The sequence below is a fragment of the Oncorhynchus kisutch genome, linkage group LG7 (genome assembly GCF_002021735.2).
Source record: "Oncorhynchus kisutch isolate 150728-3 linkage group LG7, Okis_V2, whole genome shotgun sequence".
NCBI classification, from domain to species: domain Eukaryota; kingdom Metazoa; phylum Chordata; class Actinopteri; order Salmoniformes; family Salmonidae; genus Oncorhynchus; species Oncorhynchus kisutch.
The window spans coordinates 33,010,190-33,032,209 of NC_034180.2; the positions used below are offsets into that span (position 1 = coordinate 33,010,190).

Here is a 22,020-nt window from a genome sequence, read left to right on the forward strand (position 1 = left end):
GTTTTATATCATTATTTAATAATGATAGCAATTTAACAAGATATAATATAAATATATGTATATATATACTGGTTTCTATTTGTTTTTTTAATAGTTAGTTAGACTAAGATATGTTTCACCCTGCATTTTGACGTTAGTTTAACATTTAAAACGTTTTAATTAAGTTGTTGCGTGTTAGCCTACACTGCATGCAAATTTTGAATAATACATACTTGTTTAAGTTGCAGTTTCTGCGAAGACTAAACTAACAGTGCGCACAGGTACCAAGGGCAGGTAACAGAAAAAGTGTCTCAATATGGGCGACAACCCTGACTTTGATGATGAAGAAATTAAAGAAGAGAAAACTTGTCTGGATCTGGGAAAAACGAACCCTTCCAAATCCGTGGACTTGGAGGAACAAATCGAATGCACGAGCATCCCGAATGTGAACAAGGACAATACAACTACTACGCATTTATACAAAAGGAGATGGGTGATGGTGTTCCTTTTCAGCTCTTATTCCCTGTGCAACGCATTTCAATGGATCCAATACGGAATAATTAACAATATTTTTATGAAATTCTACAATGTGGACTCTTTTGCCATCGACTGGATGTCAATGATCTATATGTTGACATATATTCCCTTTATATGGCCTGTCTCCTGGCTTTTAGACAAAAAAGGACTGCGGCTCATAGCACTGATGGCCACCGCCATTAATTGCCTTGGGACATGGATCAAGGTGGCCAGCGTCAAGCAAAACCTATTTTGGGTGACCATGCTTGGACAATTCGCAGGCTCCCTATCACAGGTATTCATCCTTGGGATGCCTTCCCGCCTAGCATCGGTTTGGTTTGGCTCTGAAGAGGTGTCCACCGCCTGTTCCATCGGCGTATTTGGGAATCAGGTCAGTTTATTCCACATCACGCAAAGGTACCCTATTAAGTGAAATCTGTGGTGATTTATGATTCATTATTTATTTAGATTTTAATTCGCAACAAATATTGATTTGTTGATCCCAAAAAATAGTGCCCATAAACGGCAATGCCGTTTGCGACAATTGGAGAGACATTACGCATTACGCACATGGGTAACCCGATTACTATATGTGATGTTTTCAAAAAGGTTGGTCTTGGACAGTTTATTTAACTGACGTTTATAGATTTGAGATCTTAGATAGTTAAGATGAAATAGGTCAACAGTATGGCATGACCAATGGCTATCAAGAGATTATCCTTACTAATTGTGGTGTTTTAGATTCAGAAGTTGTTTTGATGATACATTGAAAATGGTTAAAGAAGTTAGGATATAGCCTAGAGCAATTCATATGCATTCAGAAATGGAGATACTGTAATTCTGCAATGGACACCTTTTGGCGAGGATGCATCCTCTTTTAATAAATGTCTGACACAGTGGTCAACATCTGAAACTGAGTATGTACAGCATCTGAAACTGAGTATGTACAACCTCTCTTACTGGACGAAATTTCTCTTCTTTTCTCCCTCAAAATGCCCCATTATTAATCAAATTAGGGATTGGGTAGTCGACCCCTAAATGCAATAGGTAATGTGTATGATTATACTACTGCAATAGGCCTGTATTCAGTATCTAGCTATGTTGAAGCCAAGCCACGAATTGGAGGCCAGTTGGGATTTACAATGTTGGGATTTATTGTAATCCTTAATAATCAATTTATGTTCAGGCACGTCTATTATAATCCCCAATAATCCATTTATTAAAATAATGGTCAAATGACCTCTGAGCATGGGGTGGACCATTAATAAACAAACCAGGACACGTGTCTGAGTGATTGTCCTCCATTTATCAGCCCTTGGATGCACAATTTCCACACCACTGATATAGCCAAATGAAAATATATTCAGAGATCCGATTTAGTGCGATTTGATGAGATGCGCTGCATAGTATTCTCGTTTAGAGCTTGATATTGCTGGTCCTTTTATAGATGAATTAATCCAGCCGTATAGTGAGTTACATGCATAGTGACAAGCATGTCCTAAAAACTGAATTGAGATGATTTTCTTTGGCGGTTTCACATGGCAAGGAGGAGCACTGCTCCAACAAAGTAGCTTTCCAATTTCCAAGCAATCACAGTTTTAGTCAGCCTTTTTGCTGGATTACCTCCTTTCAGAGCTCACTTTTGTATGGAATATTTTTTTCTTCTGACTAGCCTACTTTGTTCTGACTAAAGTAGCCCTTTGTGATTAAGTGTTTGAGTTCATGAAAATGAAATACTGAACATGCTGTTTGAGCTTAGTTACTTAGCCAGTAAAGCTTTGAACTCGGATTAACATTTTTGTAGTATTTTTTTTTAGGTGTGTGTGTGTGTAGTGCATTGAGCACTACACCCCCCCCCCCCCCCCTCCAAACCTATCCAAAAAGACTCCTTGGATTGTAGCCTTTTATGTAAGGATGATCTCTTTGAATATGTGCTAACTTGAATATTGCAACATACAAATACGAAACTCACACCACAGGAAAATGAATTTTTTTCTCAAATTGCAGCATGTTTAAATATGTCATCACCACTAGCTTAACTATCAAATATACAACATTGAGCATCTCTATAGCTGACTGATGCACAATCATTTTCAGAAGGATTTCTGTTATATTTCTAACATAACTCGATGGACCTTTCACGATTGGCGAGGTTTCGTAAGAATTCTGTCACGACAGCAATTTATGGAAATGAAAGAAAAACAGATAAAAAATAGAAAAATAAAGACGAGTAAGGGGAAAATTACGTGGTACAAATCGGCGATCTTTTGCCATTACGGTGTATGCATCTGTACAGTAGGCTACATTTAATCATTTAATCACGCACTTAATGCATTGATCAAGGTATACTAAATCATCGCTCTTTAAATAAGTATTTATGTAATGTACAAAATAAAATAAAAATATAAGTGTGTCCTCCTATATAATATACGTTTTTTTTAAAGTTTTTTTTTGTGATATCCAATTGGTAGTTAGTCTTTTCCCATCGCTGCAACTCACATATGGATTTGGGAGAGGCGAAGGTCTTCACACACTGCACAGAAGCCAGCCTCACCAACGTGTCGGAGGAAACACCGTACAACTGGCGACCGCAGTCAGCTTGCAAGCGCCCAACCCGCCACAGATGGGACAAGAACATCCCGGTCAGCCAAACCCTCCCCTAAACCCGGACGACGCTGGGCAAATTTTGCGCCGCCTCATTGGTCTCCCGGTCACGACACTCTAGTGACACCTCAAGCACCAACGTGTCGGAGGAAACACCGTACAACTGGCGACCGCAGTCAGCTTGCAAGCGCCCAACCCGCCACAGATGGGACAAGAACATTCCGGTCAGCCAAACCCTCCCCTAAACCCGGACGACGCTGGGCAAATTTTGCGCCGCCTCATTGGTCTCCCGGTCACGACACGGGATCGTACCCGAGTCTCTAGTGACACCTCAAGCGTGCCTTTGACCGCCCCTCTACTGTTTATATAGAAATCAACAAAAATATTTTATGAAATAAATACTTTTTGTTCAAATGGAAATATAGGCATAGATTTATATTAATTTGATGTAATACCGTATATATGTCAATGGCTAGATTATATCGAAAGAGACTTAAAATACACTTTGCAAAATATGACCTATATGACCTATAAGTCCTATTTCAAATGGCAGAAAGGAACGATTTTTCTTAAGCTTAATAGTAACATTACTTTACGAACAATCTTTAAATGACCTATTTGGAATGCATTTGTAGTTTTGGTTTCAGTTTACATAAAGATGATGCTGTTAGTGGGGCTTGCTTTGTTCATTCCTGGTCCACTAAATGTTTGCATTCAGCAGGGGTGTAGGACTTGGGGACCTGGGAAACACTCTTCATGCACTTTGATACCGGTGACTTTTTCGTAGAAGGTTAGGGGAATTTATGCAGTAGGTTAGGAGAATTCACGTAGTAGGTTCGGATAATTCATGTAGCAGGTTAGGAGAATTCACATAACAGGTTAAGAGGTTAAGGTTAGGAAAAGGGTTAGGGTTAGGGTTAGCAACAGTGGTGGTTGGTGACATTTAAGATGAGGGAGGACAATATTATTTAAAAAAAATTATGAGCATGGCCTTATTTCTATTACAGCTTATTGGATGACTATAATTCATATTCCATTCACCCAGCTCAATGTAGCATCGATAGCTTTAGGCTACAACATGATACTCAAATTTTCCTATACCCATCATGAAGTTGCTACAACCTAGCATACGAATGACAGTTTACAACATATGTGCACAGGTCGAGAGAAAAGGTGACAGATAGTGACACATTCAATATCGTCTTGCATACTCTTGCCTGTATCTAGCTGATCTAGGGTGTATCTAGTGATCAACAGTTGCAAACAAGAGTTTCTATTAGACAAATTCAGGTATGTTTATTCCTGTTTGCTTCCGTTTAAGATACGTTTTTCAACAGAATGAATACACCACTGATCACACGCAAACACAGTTCACATTCATAGCAGCGACATACAAACCACATGATCACTTTGCTCGTATAATTCCTATTCTCATCTACGTGCTATCCTCGTCTCACCTTTTTCCTTCGCTTGTGGACTTCAGTGCACAACACATCATCTTTCTGTGACCAGGCTTAAAAAACCTTTCCAAGCCAAACCTTCATATCATAACCGCTACACACAGCCTAAATCATTGTCACCATATTAGCTAATGTCATAGTCAACATAGCTAGTAGAACTAACGAGTTAGTAAACCACCTACAATCATGCAGTACAGTGTACAGTCAGCAAGCAGTTACACCGGCGGGCCCCAATGGGAATAAATGAATAAAATCAAAAGCTTACCTTGACTTGGAACAGTGTTGGATAGCCATCGCCAGCTTACTAACATAGCATCCCTCTCTGTTTGAGCTGGGTGTTTGATTGGGATAAACTAGCTAACTGCATTCTTGTGGCAGGTAGCCTAGCAGTTAGATTGTTGGGCCAGTAACTGAAAAATTGCTGGTTCAAATCCCAGAGCTGACAAGGGGAAAACATCTATCAATGTGCCCTTGAGCAAGGTACTTAACCATAATTGCTCCTGTCAGTCGCTCTGGATAAGAGTGTCTGCTAAATTACTGAAATGTAATTAGCTAGTTAAGTATAAAAAAAACAAATTTAGCTCTCTCGCTTCTCCACACATTTTAAATAAATTAATATGTTCTAAACTGTTAAACTATTGTCTTTCTCTTTGAGTCAACTACTCACTACATTTTATGCACTGCAGTGATAGCTATCTGTAGCGTATGCTTTCAGTATTATATTAATTCTCTGATCTTTTGATTGGGTGGACAACATGTCAGTTCATGCTGCAAGAGCTCTGATAGGTTGGAGGACGTCCTCCAGATGTTGTCATACTTACTGTGTAAGTCTATGGAAGGGAGTGAGAACTAAGAGCCTCCTAGGTTTTGTATTGAAGTCAATGTACTCAGAGGACGGAAATGAGTTGTCCTCTGGCTACACCATGGTGGTACGCTACACAGTGCTGTTGAGGCTACTGTAGACCATTGCAAAACAGTGTTTTTAGTTCTCCTGAGTGGCTCAGCGGTCTAAGGTACTGCATCTCAGTGTTAGAGGCATCACTACAGACCCTGGTTTTATCACAACCGGCAATGATTGGGAGTCCCATAGGGCAGCTCACAATTGGCCCAGCGTTGTCCAGGTTAGGGGAAGGTTTGGCTGGGGTAGGCCGTCATTGTAAAATAAGAATCTGTTCTTAACTTCATTTTTAAAAAATCAATTATTTGGTGACATTACTATTTTTAGTATAGTTTAATATAAAAAGGATAACTTTTTTAATGTTTCACTGTTTTTATTTTTATGAAATTCACTGATTAGGATGGTCCTCCTCTTCCTCCTCTGAGGAGCCTCCACTGGTTAGCAAAAATACTCTCCTAACCTGCTAAGAAAATCACTTTGTATTGAGGTGGAGTGAAAAAAGTGTGTTCCTGTAGGACATAGCAGAGACTGTATACCATTGTAATTTCCCACTGTGCAGCGTGGTCAGGAGGAATGGACGTGGGAGGACATTCTGAATGGTAAAGGATCCTGGACGTGGGAGGAGATCCTGGCTGGGAGGGCTCGCCTCCCATGGGAGCAGATGGAGGCAGCAAGGAGGGAGCAACTATACAAGGAGTCACGGCTAGCACGGAAGCCCGAGAGGCAGCTCCCCCCCAAAAAAATTTGGGGGGCACATGGGGAGATTGGCGGAGTTAGGGTTTAGACCTGAGCCAACTCCCCGTGCTTACCGTGGGGAGCATATGACCGGTCGGGCACCGTGTTATGCGGTGATGCGCACCATGTCTCCAGTGCTCAGTCACAGCCCGGTGCACTATATTCCAGCTCCCCGCATTGGCTGGGCTAGAGTGGGCATCCAGCCAGGACGGAGAAACCTGTTCCGGCTCCACGTACGAAGCCTCCAGTGATGATCCATGGCCGAAGCCTCCAGTGTCACACCCTGATCTTAGAGAGCCTTTTATTTCTCCGTTTTTGGTTAGGTCAGGGTGTGATTAGGGTGGGCATTCTAGGTTTTATGTTTCTATGTTTTCTATTTCTTTGTTGTTTTTACCATGTGTTGTTCCCAATCAGAGGCAGCTGTCTATCGTTGTCTCGGATTGGGGATCATATATAAGTTGGTAATTTCCGTTTGGGTTTTGTGGGGAGTTATTTTCTGTTTAGCTGTTTTGTTTGCCTGACAGAACTGTGCGCTTTTGTTTTTCTACTTTCTTATTTTGTTGAGGTGTTCAGCTTTATTAATAATCATGAACGTCTACCACACTGCACATTGGTCTCCTTCTTCAACCCACGAGAGTCGTTACAAACCTTCTCAGTAAACCAAGTACCCACAGACTTTCTTCCTCCGTTCTAAGGAATGGTTAATTCACTTTAGAGAAGTAGAGGCGTACTTGTGTTTTGAACCACAACATGCTGCTTCCTGGTATTGGGTTGGTCCTGTCTATTCTTATGGGTAATCTCTCCTTTGCACTGGACTTTTGTCCCTCATGGCGTGTGTATGTCATGTGGTAGAGAAAGACAGGTAAATAACAAAACGTTAACTTGTCACAGATACAGACCGCCCACAAAGGAGGTACCTCTGTTCCTCTCTTAGCTGTTAAATGCTACAAAGGGCAGAGGTACAAGGCAGAAGGAGCATTAGCTTGCAGCGAGAATTACAACACGACTGGGTGGATGGCAATGCAAAGGCTAATAAGACTGGGGCAGATGTGTCCACTGGTCTGATGTGGGAGAACCTGCAGGAACCAGCCAAACTGACACTTCTAATGTGCCCAGTACCTCCCACTTACTAAGTATGTGGGAAATCAAAGTAACATAATTTACTAGGTGTATGAATACTGACAATTATTATTTATTTTTTAAACCTTTATTTAACTAGGCAAGTCACTACAGTCACGGGTTTGATCCCAGGCTGTGTCGCAGCCAGCCACGTCCGTGAGAGCCATGAGGCGGCGCACAATTGTACAAGCGATAAAAAGAAAATACAAATACATTTACCTGTGGGCCGGATTTGGCCCACTGCCCACCTAATGGGGAACCCTGCACTAGAACTATCTCTCAGCACATTCTAAGTTGCTTTGACAATTCTTGTGGTCTTGCAGATACAGTATCTGTAGGTGACCCAGAATACCTTTTGCTCTGGGTACTCTATGTAACCCTTGGGGAAAGCCTTGGATATGGATAGTGTTGACCAGCCCGAAGCCCCTGTCATCATTCATGGGAAGTTTAATGGTCTGACACATACTATGGAGTACCACACAAATGCCCTCCAACCTCTGAAGCCAAACAGTTCATTTTTCTTTCAATAGAGTCTCACGCAGTCAGAGCTTCCTGTAAATACTTCATACCGTTCATTGTTAAGCATGTTTATTGTTCTTTGACTCAATCCCACATTCAGTTCCTTTGCTTTTATGTAGATCAAAGACCATTTTGTTTTGTTCTTAATATTAACAATGACCTATTTTTCGCATAGTTATTTTAACCTCTGGCTCTGATACCCCTCCTACTGCTTTAAAGTTTGACATTATTTTCATTCAAACTAACGTTTCATGTAGAAGCTGATAGAATCAGGACTTCTATTTAAGTGATAATGCCGGAGCAGCCAGTGTTTGGAGGATATATTGGCACATGTTCTTTATTCATACTATTTCATCCTTCCACAAGATGTAGTACCGACACAAATCTAGGGTTGCTAGAGACACGAGCAGAGTCGTTCAGTCTTTTTGTTCTGTTGTGTCATGCCTAAGAACAGCCCGTATGACAAAACGTTTATTTTTACTGCTCTAATTATGTTGGTAACCAGTTTATAATAGCAACAAGGCCCGTTGGGGGTTTGTGATATATTTCCAATATACCACAGCTAAAGGCTGTGTCCAGGCACTCTGCACTGCGTCGTGCGTAAGAACAGCCATTAGCCGTGGTATATTGGCCATATACATCACCCCTTCGGGCCTTCTTGCTTAAACATAGCGTGGAAATGGAATGGTATTTCAGAAGTTGTTTTGAAAAGGTTGATTTGAGGAACATGTTAAAAGGTCTATTGTACTGCATTAAGATGGACTGGTACCAACCTTTTCTTTTAGAAAGTATGAAATCTATGAAATGTATATTCTTGAACCAAATGATGGAGATTGAACAAAGATCACACATCAGTTATTCTGTTGTAGGAATGCTGATCTTTAAAATGTTCCTGTGAGTCTGTTACTAAGCTATCCCTCAGGTAAGTTCATCTAAGTTATAGTGATGTAGTGGTAAACAACGTCAACACCAGTATTGACATTTTGTGCAGTGAATTTCCTAGAGGGTAGTTGCAGGGTAAGAGTGTCCCCAGCAACTATGAGGAAGCAGCATGCTGGGAAGGTGATGGGGAGATGTCACACTGGTCCTCCTTTGAGGAGCATGCCTCTGTCATCTCTTGACCGTGTCTCACTTTCACCTTTCCCATAGAGTCATGGGACCCTGTCTGATGTCCTTTCTGGAATGTTGAGGCTCTAGGAAGATGAGGACATGGGCACATGTGGTATTCAAATTTGGAAGGTTTAGCAACCCTCAATGTCCAAAAACCACTACAATTGTTGCCAGACAGTGGGGAGAGGGGGAATATAGGCCAGTTGACAAGGGATTGTGAAAGACGCAAAGACACTTTATCCTCATTTCTGGACTACCAAGAAATATGGCCCTGCCATTAAAATATGGCCCTGACATTAACTTTACGACATGCCACACTCTATTTTCTGTACTTTGTATGCACTCATGTCAACACATAATCAAGCATGCGTTTCTGCCATAGCTGATTTATTTACTGTCACTCTAACAACTATCAAGCAGTATAGCCATATAGGACTGTTTAAACATTTCATGCTTTACTTAACGTTATAGTTTGTTTATATGTTTCCCCTTAATAGCATTGCTTTGTATGTGTGTGGAGGTGTGATGGCAGGAGTCATTGACTGATCGTGTATTTTTGTCTCCCTCACTTACAGATGGGCATTGCCATTGGCTTTCTGGTGCCGCCCATCCTCGTGCCAAATGTTGATGATATGGACGATCTGGCATACCACATCAGCATCATGTTCTACATCACTGCTGGAATGGCCACCGTGATCTTCATCCTCGTAGTCTTCCGTAAGTCTTGAGGGAAAATGGCCATTCTAATACATACAGACTGGCCTATGGCTAACACACAGAGCTGGTCAGTAGTTACTCCTTCCTAAACTCCTTCCCATTATAACATATAACTCTTCCAATCATTATGAGCCTTAGGTGTTGAATTCATTATAATGCCAGTATGAGGTGTTGAATACATGACATTTTAATGTCAGTATTTCCTTTCCCCTGGCATAGCCTATGTACCAACAACTCATAATAAACTCTTGGTAGACGACAAACTGAGCCATGGCCCATAACCTTGTGACCTTGTTTTCGACTTGTATCAGTGTAAGACCATTTTTAAACGGGGACACTGAGAGCTCTGCTGTGGAAGTTTGAATATGATTACATTGCAGCATTGCATCTCCGGGGCTCATCATTGGGTCTGCAGTTCTGTAGTCTTGGATGTCTACTTGTTTCTGGCAGTCATGTTCTCCTGGCAGTCATGTTCTCCTGGCAGTGTTGGTGGATAGTTCAGCATTCTCAGGGATTAGTGCATATTGAGATGTGCTCTGAACAGACCAGTCAATGTCTCTTCATTCACTTGCTGTGGATACCACATGGCTGCAATCACTGTAATTGACTGTGGTTTGACGACCTCGTTGAACTGCCTTTGAAAGCATTTTTCTTTCAACACACAGACCAGGTCATCCCACTTCTGTTTTGGGGCCTTCCATGTTTTGTTGAAGGAGTCACATTGGGCAAGTTTAGACATGGAACCTGGCCTTAGAAGAAGAACTGGAGTTATGGTGGGAGGCAATGCGTAGATAAAGGCCTGGCCAGCAACATTGTTGCACTTAGGGGATAGGATGCATATTTTATTTATATCCTATCTTTGGGCTATAGTTATTGGATTTCTCAGTCAGATGAGGTTTGCTGCTGAGTGGTTGATCCCACCTCAAACTGCTACTATATATCCCTGTGAATCTGTATTAAAATATATATACATTCTGAGAATGAAACTGATACACACTGTCTGTAAGTCTTTAAACAAACAGGAACCTGTTTCTCAAAGGCCCTGAGATCAACCAATGTTTGATGTCAGTTATTATCAATTGTGCCTTTATAATGGTGTGTTTAAACAAACAGGCAATGTAGGTTGCAAGTGTGCTGATGTGGTGCTGTACTGTATGTCACTCATCTGTGGTTATGACTGTGAGCTGGATGCTGTAAGATGTCTATTGAAGCTCTCTGTTAGCTTGGTGCTGTAAGATATCTGATGTCTATTGAAGCCCTCTGTTAGCTTGGTGCTGTAAGATATCTGATGTCTATTGAAGCCCTCTGTTAGCTTGGTGCTGTAAGATATCTGATGTATTTTGAAGCCCTCTGTTAGCTTGGATAAGATATCTGATGCCTATTGAAGCCCTCTGCTAGCTTGGTGCTTGTAAGATAGCTTACGCTTATTGAAGCCCTCTGTTAGCTTGGTGCTGTAAGATATCTGATGCCTGTTGAAGCCCTCTGTTAGCTTGGTGCTGTAAGATATCTGATGCCTGTTGAAGACCTCTGTTAGCTTGGTGCTGTAAGATATCCAGGATTTGGAAGGTTACTTTCTAAATGTAATCAATTACAGTTACTTACAGAGAGAGAACAAGAGAATGCATGGGATGGCCATTGGCCAAGCTTTCACTATTTTGTTGCTATCACCTGTCATCATTAAGGTAATTAGCCAAACTCAGTTATGTAATCGGATTACTTTAAATTATTTTGGATTTGTTACGGATAATTTCCTCCTCTTCGTCTGAAGAGGTGTAGCAGGGATCGGACCAAAATGCAGCGTGGTTATCTTCATACATCTTTAATAAAGATAATGGCGATACAATACAAAACCGTGAAAAACCTAAACAGCCTTATCTGGTGCAAACAAACACAGAGACAGGAACAATCACCCGCAAAACACTCAAAGAATATGGCTGCCTAAATATGGTTCCCAATCAGAGACAACAATAAACACCTGTCTCTGATTGAGAACCACTCTTGGCACCCATAGTCTTACCTAGACAACTATACTGACAGGATTACTTTCCCCTTAAGAGGCATTAGAAGAAGACCAAAAGAATCAATCAAATGCATTTGGTGTGTCATCATAGTGGTCTCTGACTTGTGGTCAGACTCGCTCAGGTGGAACAAACTTAAACTTGTGTTATTTTTCCCCCCAATGATACATTGAATGTCATTGAGAAAACAGAAAGGTGTCATGGTGTATTTTTACATTTAAAAGTACTCTAAGAAGAAATCATCTAATTTTTCCAAAGTATCTGTAATCTGATTACAGTTACAGCTTTTTTTGTAATCAGTTACTCCCCAACCCTGGAGATATCTGACGCCTTTATGAACTCCTGCCCCAGTGAGCTGAGCTCTCCTCCCCTCCCTCTCAGACTGAACGTTGGAGCTGGCCTCTCCAGCGTGGCTATTGTTGACTGACTGACAACTTCTGGAAAGCACCAGGGGCGTGGAGGAAGCAAACAGTTACTGGTGCATCTCATCTTTCCAACGCTTTGTGTCTCCTTATCTTATCTGTCCAGTCCTCAGGCAAAGTCCCAGACATGCATCATCTCTCCTTCGTTCTCTCGTTCTCTCTTTCTTGTTCTCTCAAGCGTGCACTATTCTGTTGCTATCACCAGCTTATTTGGGTGACTGCTGCTTGTTTTTCTTAGGGGAACAGACAAGGGGGAGGATTGGCTTGTGGTTGGATCCATTTCAAACATTCTCTTTTAAAGGGCTCTGACAGGCAGGAGCACAGCTGTGTAACTTAGATTCTACATCATACTCTTTTCTAATATATTTTGGGTGTTTCTAGATCATGTATGAATGGTCCAGTGTCAGAGGAATTGCATACAAACCTTGACACTACAGTATATCAGCATATTTACATTATCCTTCTCTGTTCTCTATCTGTGTCCAACAGTGTTTCAAGAGAAGCCGGAAATCCCTCCCACCCTGGCTCAGGTCCAGGCCAGGAGCACCCCTCCAGAAGAGTACTCCTACATGGCCTCTATCCTGAGACTGCTGCGTAACTTACCCTTCATGCTCCTTGTTATCAGCTATGGTGGGTCCTACTCACCCTCAATCACTCTCAAACCACACCCATGTCTACCATCATGTTTGGACTATTATTTGAGAAAACACAAAGAGCCAGGATACCTATGGCCGGTCAGATCAATAGAGGGTCGTTATGTGGGAACAGCATATGTGGGAACTCCTTCAAGACCGTTGGAAAAGCATTGCAGGGGAAGCTGGTTGAGAGAATGCCAAGAGTGTGTAAAGCTGTCATCAAGTCAAAGGGTGGCTATTTGAAGAATCTCAAATATGAAATATATTTTGATTTGTTTAACACTTTTTTGGTTACTACATGATTCCATGTGTTATTTCATAGTTTTGATGTCTTCACTAATATTCTACAATGTATAAAATAGTACAAATAAAGAAAATCCCTTGAATGGGTAGGTATTCTAAAACTTTTGACAGGTAGACTATTGTGTTTTTGTTGATTTTGACATTGTTTACCCTTTGATGTAGCAACTTAGGATGTTCAGAAATAAGAAAAAAGCCATAGGAGCTAAGCTAAAGCTAAAGCTGTCCAAACCAAATAAATATGGAGTGACACTCCACAATCTATGCCAAAGTCAAATAGTCTCCTTGCACTAGTGTAGTAGTAGACTGGCTAAGGTCCAGGTATGGGTTCCATGTGTGTGTCAGCTAGGCTTCCTTTAGGACAGGGCCAGACCCAAACACAGTGTCCCATGTGGATCCCCTGCTCTCCCTGCAGGCCTCCTCGCTCAAACTAAATAAAGACCTGCTCATTTGCAGACTACAGATCCTGTAAAATACTCAGAGTGCAGAAACAAAACGCAGATGTTTCTTTATGTTTTCTGCAGGGCTGAATGTCGGTTGTTTCTATGCTGTTTCCACACTGCTGAACCGGATGATTATTGAGCATTATCCAGTAAGTCTCACCCCAAATCTTAACACAACTGGCCATGTCCTGCAGTTATAGCCACACTTATTCAAAGGAAGAAATTGAGTTGTTCCCTCCCAAAATAAGTAAAATATTTATTTCCCCGAAGGGTGAAGAGGTGAATGCTGGGAGAATTGGCCTCACCATTGTCATTGCTGGGATGGTGGGGTCCCTCATATGTGGGATCTGGTTGGACAAGACCAAAACCTACAAGTAAGACATTCTTATCCCTCCTAGGACTGAACATTTGAGAGTACCCAAGAAAGACTTAACTGAAATAAAACACACATTATTACATCAGAATTATGCTCCTAGATACAACTATTTTTTGTGACTTTGATATCTCAGTGGCTCTTTCTTAGAACTACAGTAAGTAACTAAATAAGGTAACATACACAAGGTCCCCAGTCCCCACATAAGATACATTTCATAAGATTATAATAGTGTGGCTGTAGCTGATTGCTGACAAGGCTGCTGACTCTAATCTTTAATCTGACACAAGTAGATTCCCAGGAAATGTCATGATCCTCTGAAGCTTTTTGGTCAAGCACCGTAATCAAGTCAGTCAACCGAACACTCTTAATTTAGATAACATTAACTTAGTTTTCTGACACCATCAGACTCCATCTAATGGTTAGTATGTCAATATTGAACATGAGGGAAACAAGGATGTGATTAATCTTGTCAGGATGTGGATGTGGTAAGTCATGTCAGTCACCAAAATTCTATTTGTTTGTATTGTTGTAATTGGTCCATGTTAGAAAAGATTTAGCAACTGCTGATGAGTCATCTTTGATAACTTTTGCCCTAAAAGGTGATTTGTGGAAACTATTGTGTATAGTCTAGTTAATTCTGCTCTCATGCCGAAGCAGTAGCCAGATTCACTGTATCTACCTTAGAGTCTTATACATTGTATCCCAATAACTTATTCTTTGTCAAAAATACCATAGCTTGAAAAGGTAACAATCAGTAATGTTGTGATACTTTCTTGAGATCCGGGTTATAAAAACAGTAAACCCAATATGATATTGGATGGGCTGGGCTCTTGCACACAACAGCCTCTCTCATTAGCCACTCTAAACGAAGCACTTTCTGCATGAAAGTCTTTTAAATCTCCTATTCAAAGGCAGGCTTCTAGGTGGATGAAGTATTTGTGTTGGAAGTGTGAACCGCTGAGGTTCTGGAGGATCTGAGTGTGGAATCTGATGCGCCTCCCTTCATCCAGCAGTCTAAAACAGAACAATATATTCAGCCAAAGCAGTCAACCCATATCTCTGTTGTTGACATACATCCATGTGAGGTAGTCACAGGACTAAGTTGTATTAACAACAACAGCTGAGTGGAGCAATGTTTCACTTGTGGTTGTACAGGAAGATCTTCACCATAGTAAGCATGTTGATGTAGACCAGAATATGCCAGAGTTATGCTAAGGGGGTCTTAGGAATCTTGTTTTTCCTCTCATAAAGAATGGGATGGGAGGTGTTGACAGCCAGCCTCATCCAACAGTTCTGCATGCCAATTGAGAACTTGAACTTGTTGCTGGTGCTGTGTGTAGGTCTCACAGGCAGTGTTGCCCCTGACCTGCCTGTGGGAAGTTTCAGGACAGGGACTTTTCTTAAGTGCTTTGTGGCCATGTTATGTAAAAGCAATATCCAGATGAGATAAAAACATTGCAGACTCATTCAAATCCTATATGGGTTATACAATATTGAGCAAGGCACCAAATGAAGTTTGAACATTTTTGTTTATACAAACATACAGTAGATTTCATACAGGCAAAAGCAGGATAAAACAAACAAATAATGTTTACCTCTCTCCCCAGACAGACTACCCTGGCTGTGTATCTCATGTCCTTCGTGGGAATGGTGGTCTATGCCTTCACTCTGAACTTAGGCCACCTATGGGTGGTGTTTGTGACATCAGGGGCTCTAGGGTAAGAGTGAACAAACACTGTGACCAAACACAATGATGTTTGTGAATGATTTGCATTTCTCAGCTATTCCCACCTCTAACATGTCAGTCGTAAGAGAGGATAAGACTAGGCCTTCTTTTCTGGTCACACTCCAGGAACACTGTATGCTATTTTTCAAACGGCCTCCTTGCTCTTTAAACAGCCATTCTGTGAGAAGAGACAGACAACATCTTGAGACACTGATTAGTTGTGTTAAAATACAATTTAATGCAAAGTGTTGTGGCAGACAAGCTCATTTGAATGATTCTGTGCAACATTCATTATTTTACCTTGGAGTTGAACAAGTATTTTGTCATTTGTTAATTGATGAATAAAGGAGATGACCAAGAGCTGAAGGTTTAAAGGGTATGCTAGGTAATGACCACAGAGAGAATTTGATTGTGGAGTTGATTTTCTCTCAGCACAGTCAGCAGGCATGAAATGTTCAAATGCGCTTTAGCTCAAGTACCAACAACACTGATAAACCTCCTATTTCTTTAGGTTCTTCATGACTGGGTACCTGCCACTTGGCTTTGAGTTTGCTGTGGAGCTGACCTTCCCAGAGGGTGAGGGCACCTCCTCAGGCCTGCTCAACTGTTCAGCTCAGGTAACAGGGACCATATTAATGACAGCATCGAAAGGTTTGTCGTATGCATGAGGTCTACTGTATTTATGAATGTGTTTAGAGATGACCAACTCTCATGCTGACTCCCCTCATTTGCCCTCCATCTTCCAGATATTTGGGATCATATTCACCATCGGGCAAGGGAAGATCATAGACCACTTTGGCACATTCGCTGGGAACATCTTTTTATGTGTCTTCCTCCTCATAGGGACCATTATGACAGGTAGAGTTTGCCCCCCCCCCCCCTCCCCCACAGAGTAGCTTTACAGTTGATTGAACATTGGACTCCTTTGCCTGCAGTTGTTATAGTTAAGCACAGTGACATGTTATGTAATCCACATTATATGGGGCTCTAGTAGTGCATGACTCGGATCATTGTGTCAGTCAAGCAGACATTACATAACAGCTGTGTCTAACATTCATCATGGAGTAATAATGCCCTCTAGTGACTTATAATGATCATGATGAAAATTAACACATTTTCTATATACAGTAGGACATTTCCCATATTGTTTCAAAGGCTATACGTGTCCTGTGTATTCCTAAATATGTATGCTATGTATGACCCATGTATTCCTGAACATATGTTTCTGAGAAGTGCCTTTCCTCTCCCTAAATCTTACAGCATTCATCAAGTCTGACCTCCGACGGCAAAAGGCCAACCATCTGGCTGAGAATCAGGTGGCGAGTGTAAGTGTGTCTGTTTCTGCTATTTGGTGTCCAGTTAAAGGGGATGTGTCGGATACTGCCCCTGGCTGATGCTCCATTCAATGGACTATTCTGGCTGGCTGCTTCTCTGGGGCTGGGTTCCTCTTGCTTGCTGTGGAGTGGACACAGGGGTTACAGGCAGGCGTTACACACCACCATGCTTTTCTTCTGCTTTCTGAAAACGACCCAGGTGTTTCTGAAAGCATGACTCTGCACCCGCTGTCAGTTCTCTGAAAGCATGACTCTGCACCCGCTGTCAGTTCTCTGAAAGCATGACTCTGCACCCGCTGTCAGTTCTCCGAAAGCATGACTCTGCACCCGCTGTCAGTTCTCTGAAAGCATGACTCTGCACCCGCTGTCAGTTCTCTGAAAGCATGACTCTGCACCTGCTGTCAGTTCTCTGAAAGCATGACTCTGCACCCGCTGTCAGTTCTCTGAAAGCATGACTCTGCACCCGCTGTCAGTTCTCTGAAAGCATGACTCTGCACCCGCTGTCAGTTCTCTGAAAGCATGACTCTGCACCCGCTGTCAGTTCTCTGAAAGCATGACTCTGTACCCGCTGTCAGTTCTCTGAAAGCATGACTCTGCACCCGCTGTCAGTTCTCTGAAAGCATGACTCTGCACCCGCTGTCAGTTCTCTGAAAGCATGACTCTGCACCCGCTGTCAGTTCTCTGAAAGCATGACTCTGCACCCGCTGTCAGTTCTCTGAAAGCATGACTCTGCACCCGCTGTCAGTTCTCTGAAAGCATGACTCTGCACCCGCTGTCAGTTCTCCAACTCGCTGTATTTGATTGTATGCCTTGCGGGTGTTTGATACAGAATTTATGCTTGAGAAGTTTCTGTTTCGTTCAACACAAGCACCTGTTTTACAAAGATGCCTTTTGTCACAGATTGTTATGACTACAGTTTGCAGAACTATAGAAAGCTATCACACAATATCAGGGTGAATTATCATTCTCGTTTATCTGTAGTATAAAACTACAATAATATGACACTGACTCATACTGTTTCGTCATACTGTAGTTTACAGTAGGCAATTGCACTCATTTGGCAGCAAAATACATCTGATAAAAATGGCTTGCTCACTCAATATAAAATTGAATTTTCTCCAACAAAATGAGCTTTAATCATATAATAGATTCATAATAAACTTCAGGCTCAACTCACCAGGGGTCAGGGATGATGAGATGTTATTAACAATCCCTAACAAATCCATTCTGCTCAGCGCTTATATTCTTTCTATTATGAGAATATCGCTATCACTTCTTTTATCTCAATGCAGGTTGGGAGCTTTACTCACTTTATTTATGCAAAACTACAATAATCTCATTAATCCAGTTTTATGTCAAATCATTTCCACCCCCAATCCTCATTAAGAGGAGGCTCTCTCTAGAGGCAGGTGGAGTGCTGGAATAGAGGCCAGTGTTATGGGAGGGCCTGGTAAGGGCAGAGGGATTATGGTGATGGGAATGATGATGGCAGTGATGGAGGAGCCCTTGGCCCCTCTTGTGCGTGATTTCCTAGCTGTTGTTCCAGGCTGCAGGCTCCCCATCTCGGGTACAGGACTACGGGGCCACAGCACCCAGCAGCCCTCAGGAGCAGCAGTTCTGACACTAACCTCACTAAAACCCAAACACACACCAGCCAAGGTAGGGGCATCAAGTCTTTGAGGTTATATCACACAAGAAAAATGCTGCAGCTGTACAGTACTGTACAAAATGCAATCATAAAGAGCACTGGTATTGGTGATGTGTTGAGAATTCCTATTTGAAGATAAACACATCATACACTTAATTTACTCATAATCTTTTCAAAAGACTGTAGTCTATAACCCACCTCAATACGGTGAAAAGGTCTTAAACAAAGACATGGCACTTGCTATTTCTGATAAGTGAAAATAGCAACAATGAGGATTGAGATGCCTTGTGGGATTAGCCAAAACAGATTATAGGGTTTGGTAAAGCATTAGGGTCCAAGCAGGTTTCGGAGTTAATATCCGGACAGGGTACTGCACTTTAATTACAAGAAACAGTAAGACTAATTTTCTGTCAGCTAAGCAGTGAGTGAGGCACTAAAGTACTGTAAAACCTTGGTGGAAATAAAGTGTTCATGCAAAATCTTTTGTTGCAGGATAGAGCTTGCTGCTTGAGTGTAATATTAGAGCTTTGAACTATTTGTGCTTCGGTTGATCATCCTTCTCAAAGCAAAGCCCTACTATATGAGCTCATTGGAAAAATAATCACCCTTTTGTTTATTGCATAGCACAGACCTTTTCACTTCCAGTTCAGTTTTTTAAGTGAAGCTAATAAACCCCAGAGGAAATGTTTTGGTACCTTACAAAAACGGTTAGCAGATCAATCAGCTGTTTCTGTCTTCCAGAGAAAGATGATCATTACCATTAAATTGTATACATTACCTGTAAATTGTGGATTGATGTGCTTCTTGCATGAAACATATATTGTTTTGATGACAGCAATACTCCTAAATGGGCAATGCCTTCGGGGGAACGCCAAATAAAATGTGAATCACATTATTTTTTTTTTATAATAAAAAAAATTCTTCACATTTTCACACAGTACATTTATATTTTCCAAAGAGGCTATACATTTGGGTGAGGTTTTTTTCTCGCCTGAGTAGCCTCGTTTCACCTCCAAAAATGTAATCAAACCTAGTGTTCAGTGAAATAACAACACAATGTCACATACAGGTAGCATAGTCTAATAATTAACATCTAATCACATGAATTGTTACTCTCTTGCGGGAAACCTTCACTCTTACGCAGACATTTAGAAACTAAACATGACAATTAGAAAAATAAGCCACTGGAGTTTTTTGAATGAGAATAAAGATGACTTTCTAGAAGTAAGACATGTATAAAAGCAACAGATACCATTAATAAGAAGGGGCTAGAAGTGTCTTATATGGTGAGCTACCGAGTGGCTAGGACAGGCAAGCCCCATACTAGTGTGGAGGACTTAATTCTTCCTGCTGCCGCGGATATGGCTGGGACAATGCTGGGGCAAATGGCAAAAAAAACTATACAGACAATGCCTTCATCAAACAACACTGTTTCACGACGCATCAGTGACATGGCAGGAGATGCGTTGAAACAATTACTGTTTCGCATACAAGCCAGAAGAGAGACATAGTGGAGTGGTAACGCACGTGCATGCTGTTGCTCCCGATGCCACTTATGTACACTGCAGCATCCACCGAGAGACTCTTGCTGCCAAGGGAATGCCTGACAGCTTGAAAGACGTTTTGGACACGACAATGAAAATGGTTAACTTTGTAAAAGCAAGGCCCCTGAACTCTCGTGTATTTTCTGCATTATGCGATGATATGGGCAGCGACCATGTAACGCTTTTACAACATGCAAAAGTGGGCTGGTTATCAAGGGGGAAAGTATTGACACTTTTTTTTTTAAATTGAGAGACGAGCTTGAAGTTTTCTTTTGGGACCATAATTTCCCCTTGTCTGACCGTTTGCATGATGACGAGTTTTTCACAGGACTGGCCTATCTGGGTGATGATCCGAATGATCTGAATATAGGATTACTGGGACTCTCTGCAACTATATTCAATGTGCGGGACAAAATTCGGGCTATGATTAAGAAGTTGGAGCTCTTTTCTGTCTGCATTAACAAGGAGAACACACAGGTCTTTCCATTATTGTATGATTTTTTGTGTGCAAATTAACTCAAGCTTACGGACAATGTCATATGTGATATAGCGAAGCACCTGAGTGAACTGGGTGCGCAATTACGCAGGTACTTTCCCGAAACGGACGACACAAATAACTGGATTCGTTATCCCTTCATGCCCTGCCTCCAGTCCACTTACCGATATCTGAACAAGAGAGCTTCATTGAAATTGCAACAAGCAATTCTGTGAAAATGTGAAGTTTTTCAGATTTCTGGATAGGGCCGTGCTCAGAGTTTCTTGCCTTGGCAAATCGGGCTGTTAAGACACTGATGCCTTTTGCAACCACTTACCTATGTGAGAGTGGATTCTCGGCCCTCACTAGCATGAAAACTAAATACAGGCACAGACTGTGTGTGGAAAATGATTTAAGACTGAGACTCTCTCCAATACAACCCAACATTTCAGAGGTATGTGCATCCTTTCAAGCACATCCTTCTCATTAAGCTGTGGTGAGTTGTTCACAATTTTTGATGAGCAAATAAGGATTTATATGTAAAATGGCTAAATAAAGAGCAAAATGATTGATTATTATTATACACTGCTCAAAAAAATAAAGGGAACACTAAAATAACACATCCTAGATCTGAATGAATGAAATATTCTTATTAAATACTTTTTTCTTTACATAGTTGAATGTGCTGACAACAAAATCACACAAAAATTATCAATGGAAATCAAATTTATCAACCCATGGAGGTCTGGATTTGGAGTCACACTCAAAATTAAAGTGGAAAACCACACTACAGGCTGATCCAACTTTTATGTAATGTCCTTAAAACAAGTCAAAATGAGGCTCAGTAGTGTGTGTGGCCTCCACGTGCCTGTATGAGCTCCCTACAACGCCTGGGCATGCTCCTGATGAGGTGGCGGATGGTCTCCTGAGGGATCTCCTCCCAGACCTGGACTAAAGCATCCACCAACTCCTGGACAGTCTGTTGTGGCGTTGGTGGATGGAGCGAGACATGATGTCTCAGATGTGCTCAATTGGATTCAGGTCTGGGGAACGGGCGGGCCAGTCCATAGCATCAATGCCTTCCTCTTGCAGGAGCTGCTGACACACTCCAGTCACATGAGGTCTAGCATTGTCTTGCATTAGGAGGAACCCAGGGCCAACCACACCAGCATATGGTGTCACAAGGGGTCTGAGGATCTCATCTCTGTACCTAATGGCAGTCAGGCTACCTCTGGCGAGCACATGGAGGGCTGTGCGGCCCCCCAAAGAAATGCCATCCCACACCATGACTGACCCACCGCCAAACCGGTCATGCTGGAGGATGTTGCAGGCAGCAGAACGTTCTCCACGGCGTCTCCAGACTGTCACGTCTGTCACATGTGCTCAGTGTGAACCTGCTTTCATCTGTGAAGAGCACAGGGTGCCAGTGGCGAATTTGCCAA

General features: G+C 41.8%; 1 protein-coding gene across 2 annotated transcripts in view; it reads left to right on the top strand.

Annotated features, from left to right (window-relative positions):
- Positions 1-22,020, top strand: part of flvcr2a (FLVCR choline and putative heme transporter 2a) — a 27,448-nt gene continuing 5,428 nt past the window's right edge. Inside the window, exons 1-10 of one of the 2 annotated variants that reach the window (XM_020487144.2) lie at positions 4-886; positions 9,516-9,657; positions 12,587-12,727; positions 13,557-13,624; positions 13,746-13,849; positions 15,459-15,569; positions 16,089-16,194; positions 16,324-16,435; positions 16,838-16,902; positions 18,458-18,570. In XM_020487144.2, coding sequence (XP_020342733.1) covers positions 296-886; positions 9,516-9,657; positions 12,587-12,727; positions 13,557-13,624; positions 13,746-13,849; positions 15,459-15,569; positions 16,089-16,194; positions 16,324-16,435; positions 16,838-16,902; positions 18,458-18,532 — 1,515 coding nt within the window. In that variant the 5' untranslated portion in view covers positions 4-295 and the 3' untranslated portion in view covers positions 18,533-18,570. Of the gene's footprint in view, positions 887-9,515; positions 9,658-12,586; positions 12,728-13,556; positions 13,625-13,745; positions 13,850-15,458; positions 15,570-16,088; positions 16,195-16,323; positions 16,436-16,837; positions 16,903-18,457; positions 18,571-22,020 lie in introns of both variants that reach the window. The other variant, XM_031828979.1, reaches the window with a different exon arrangement.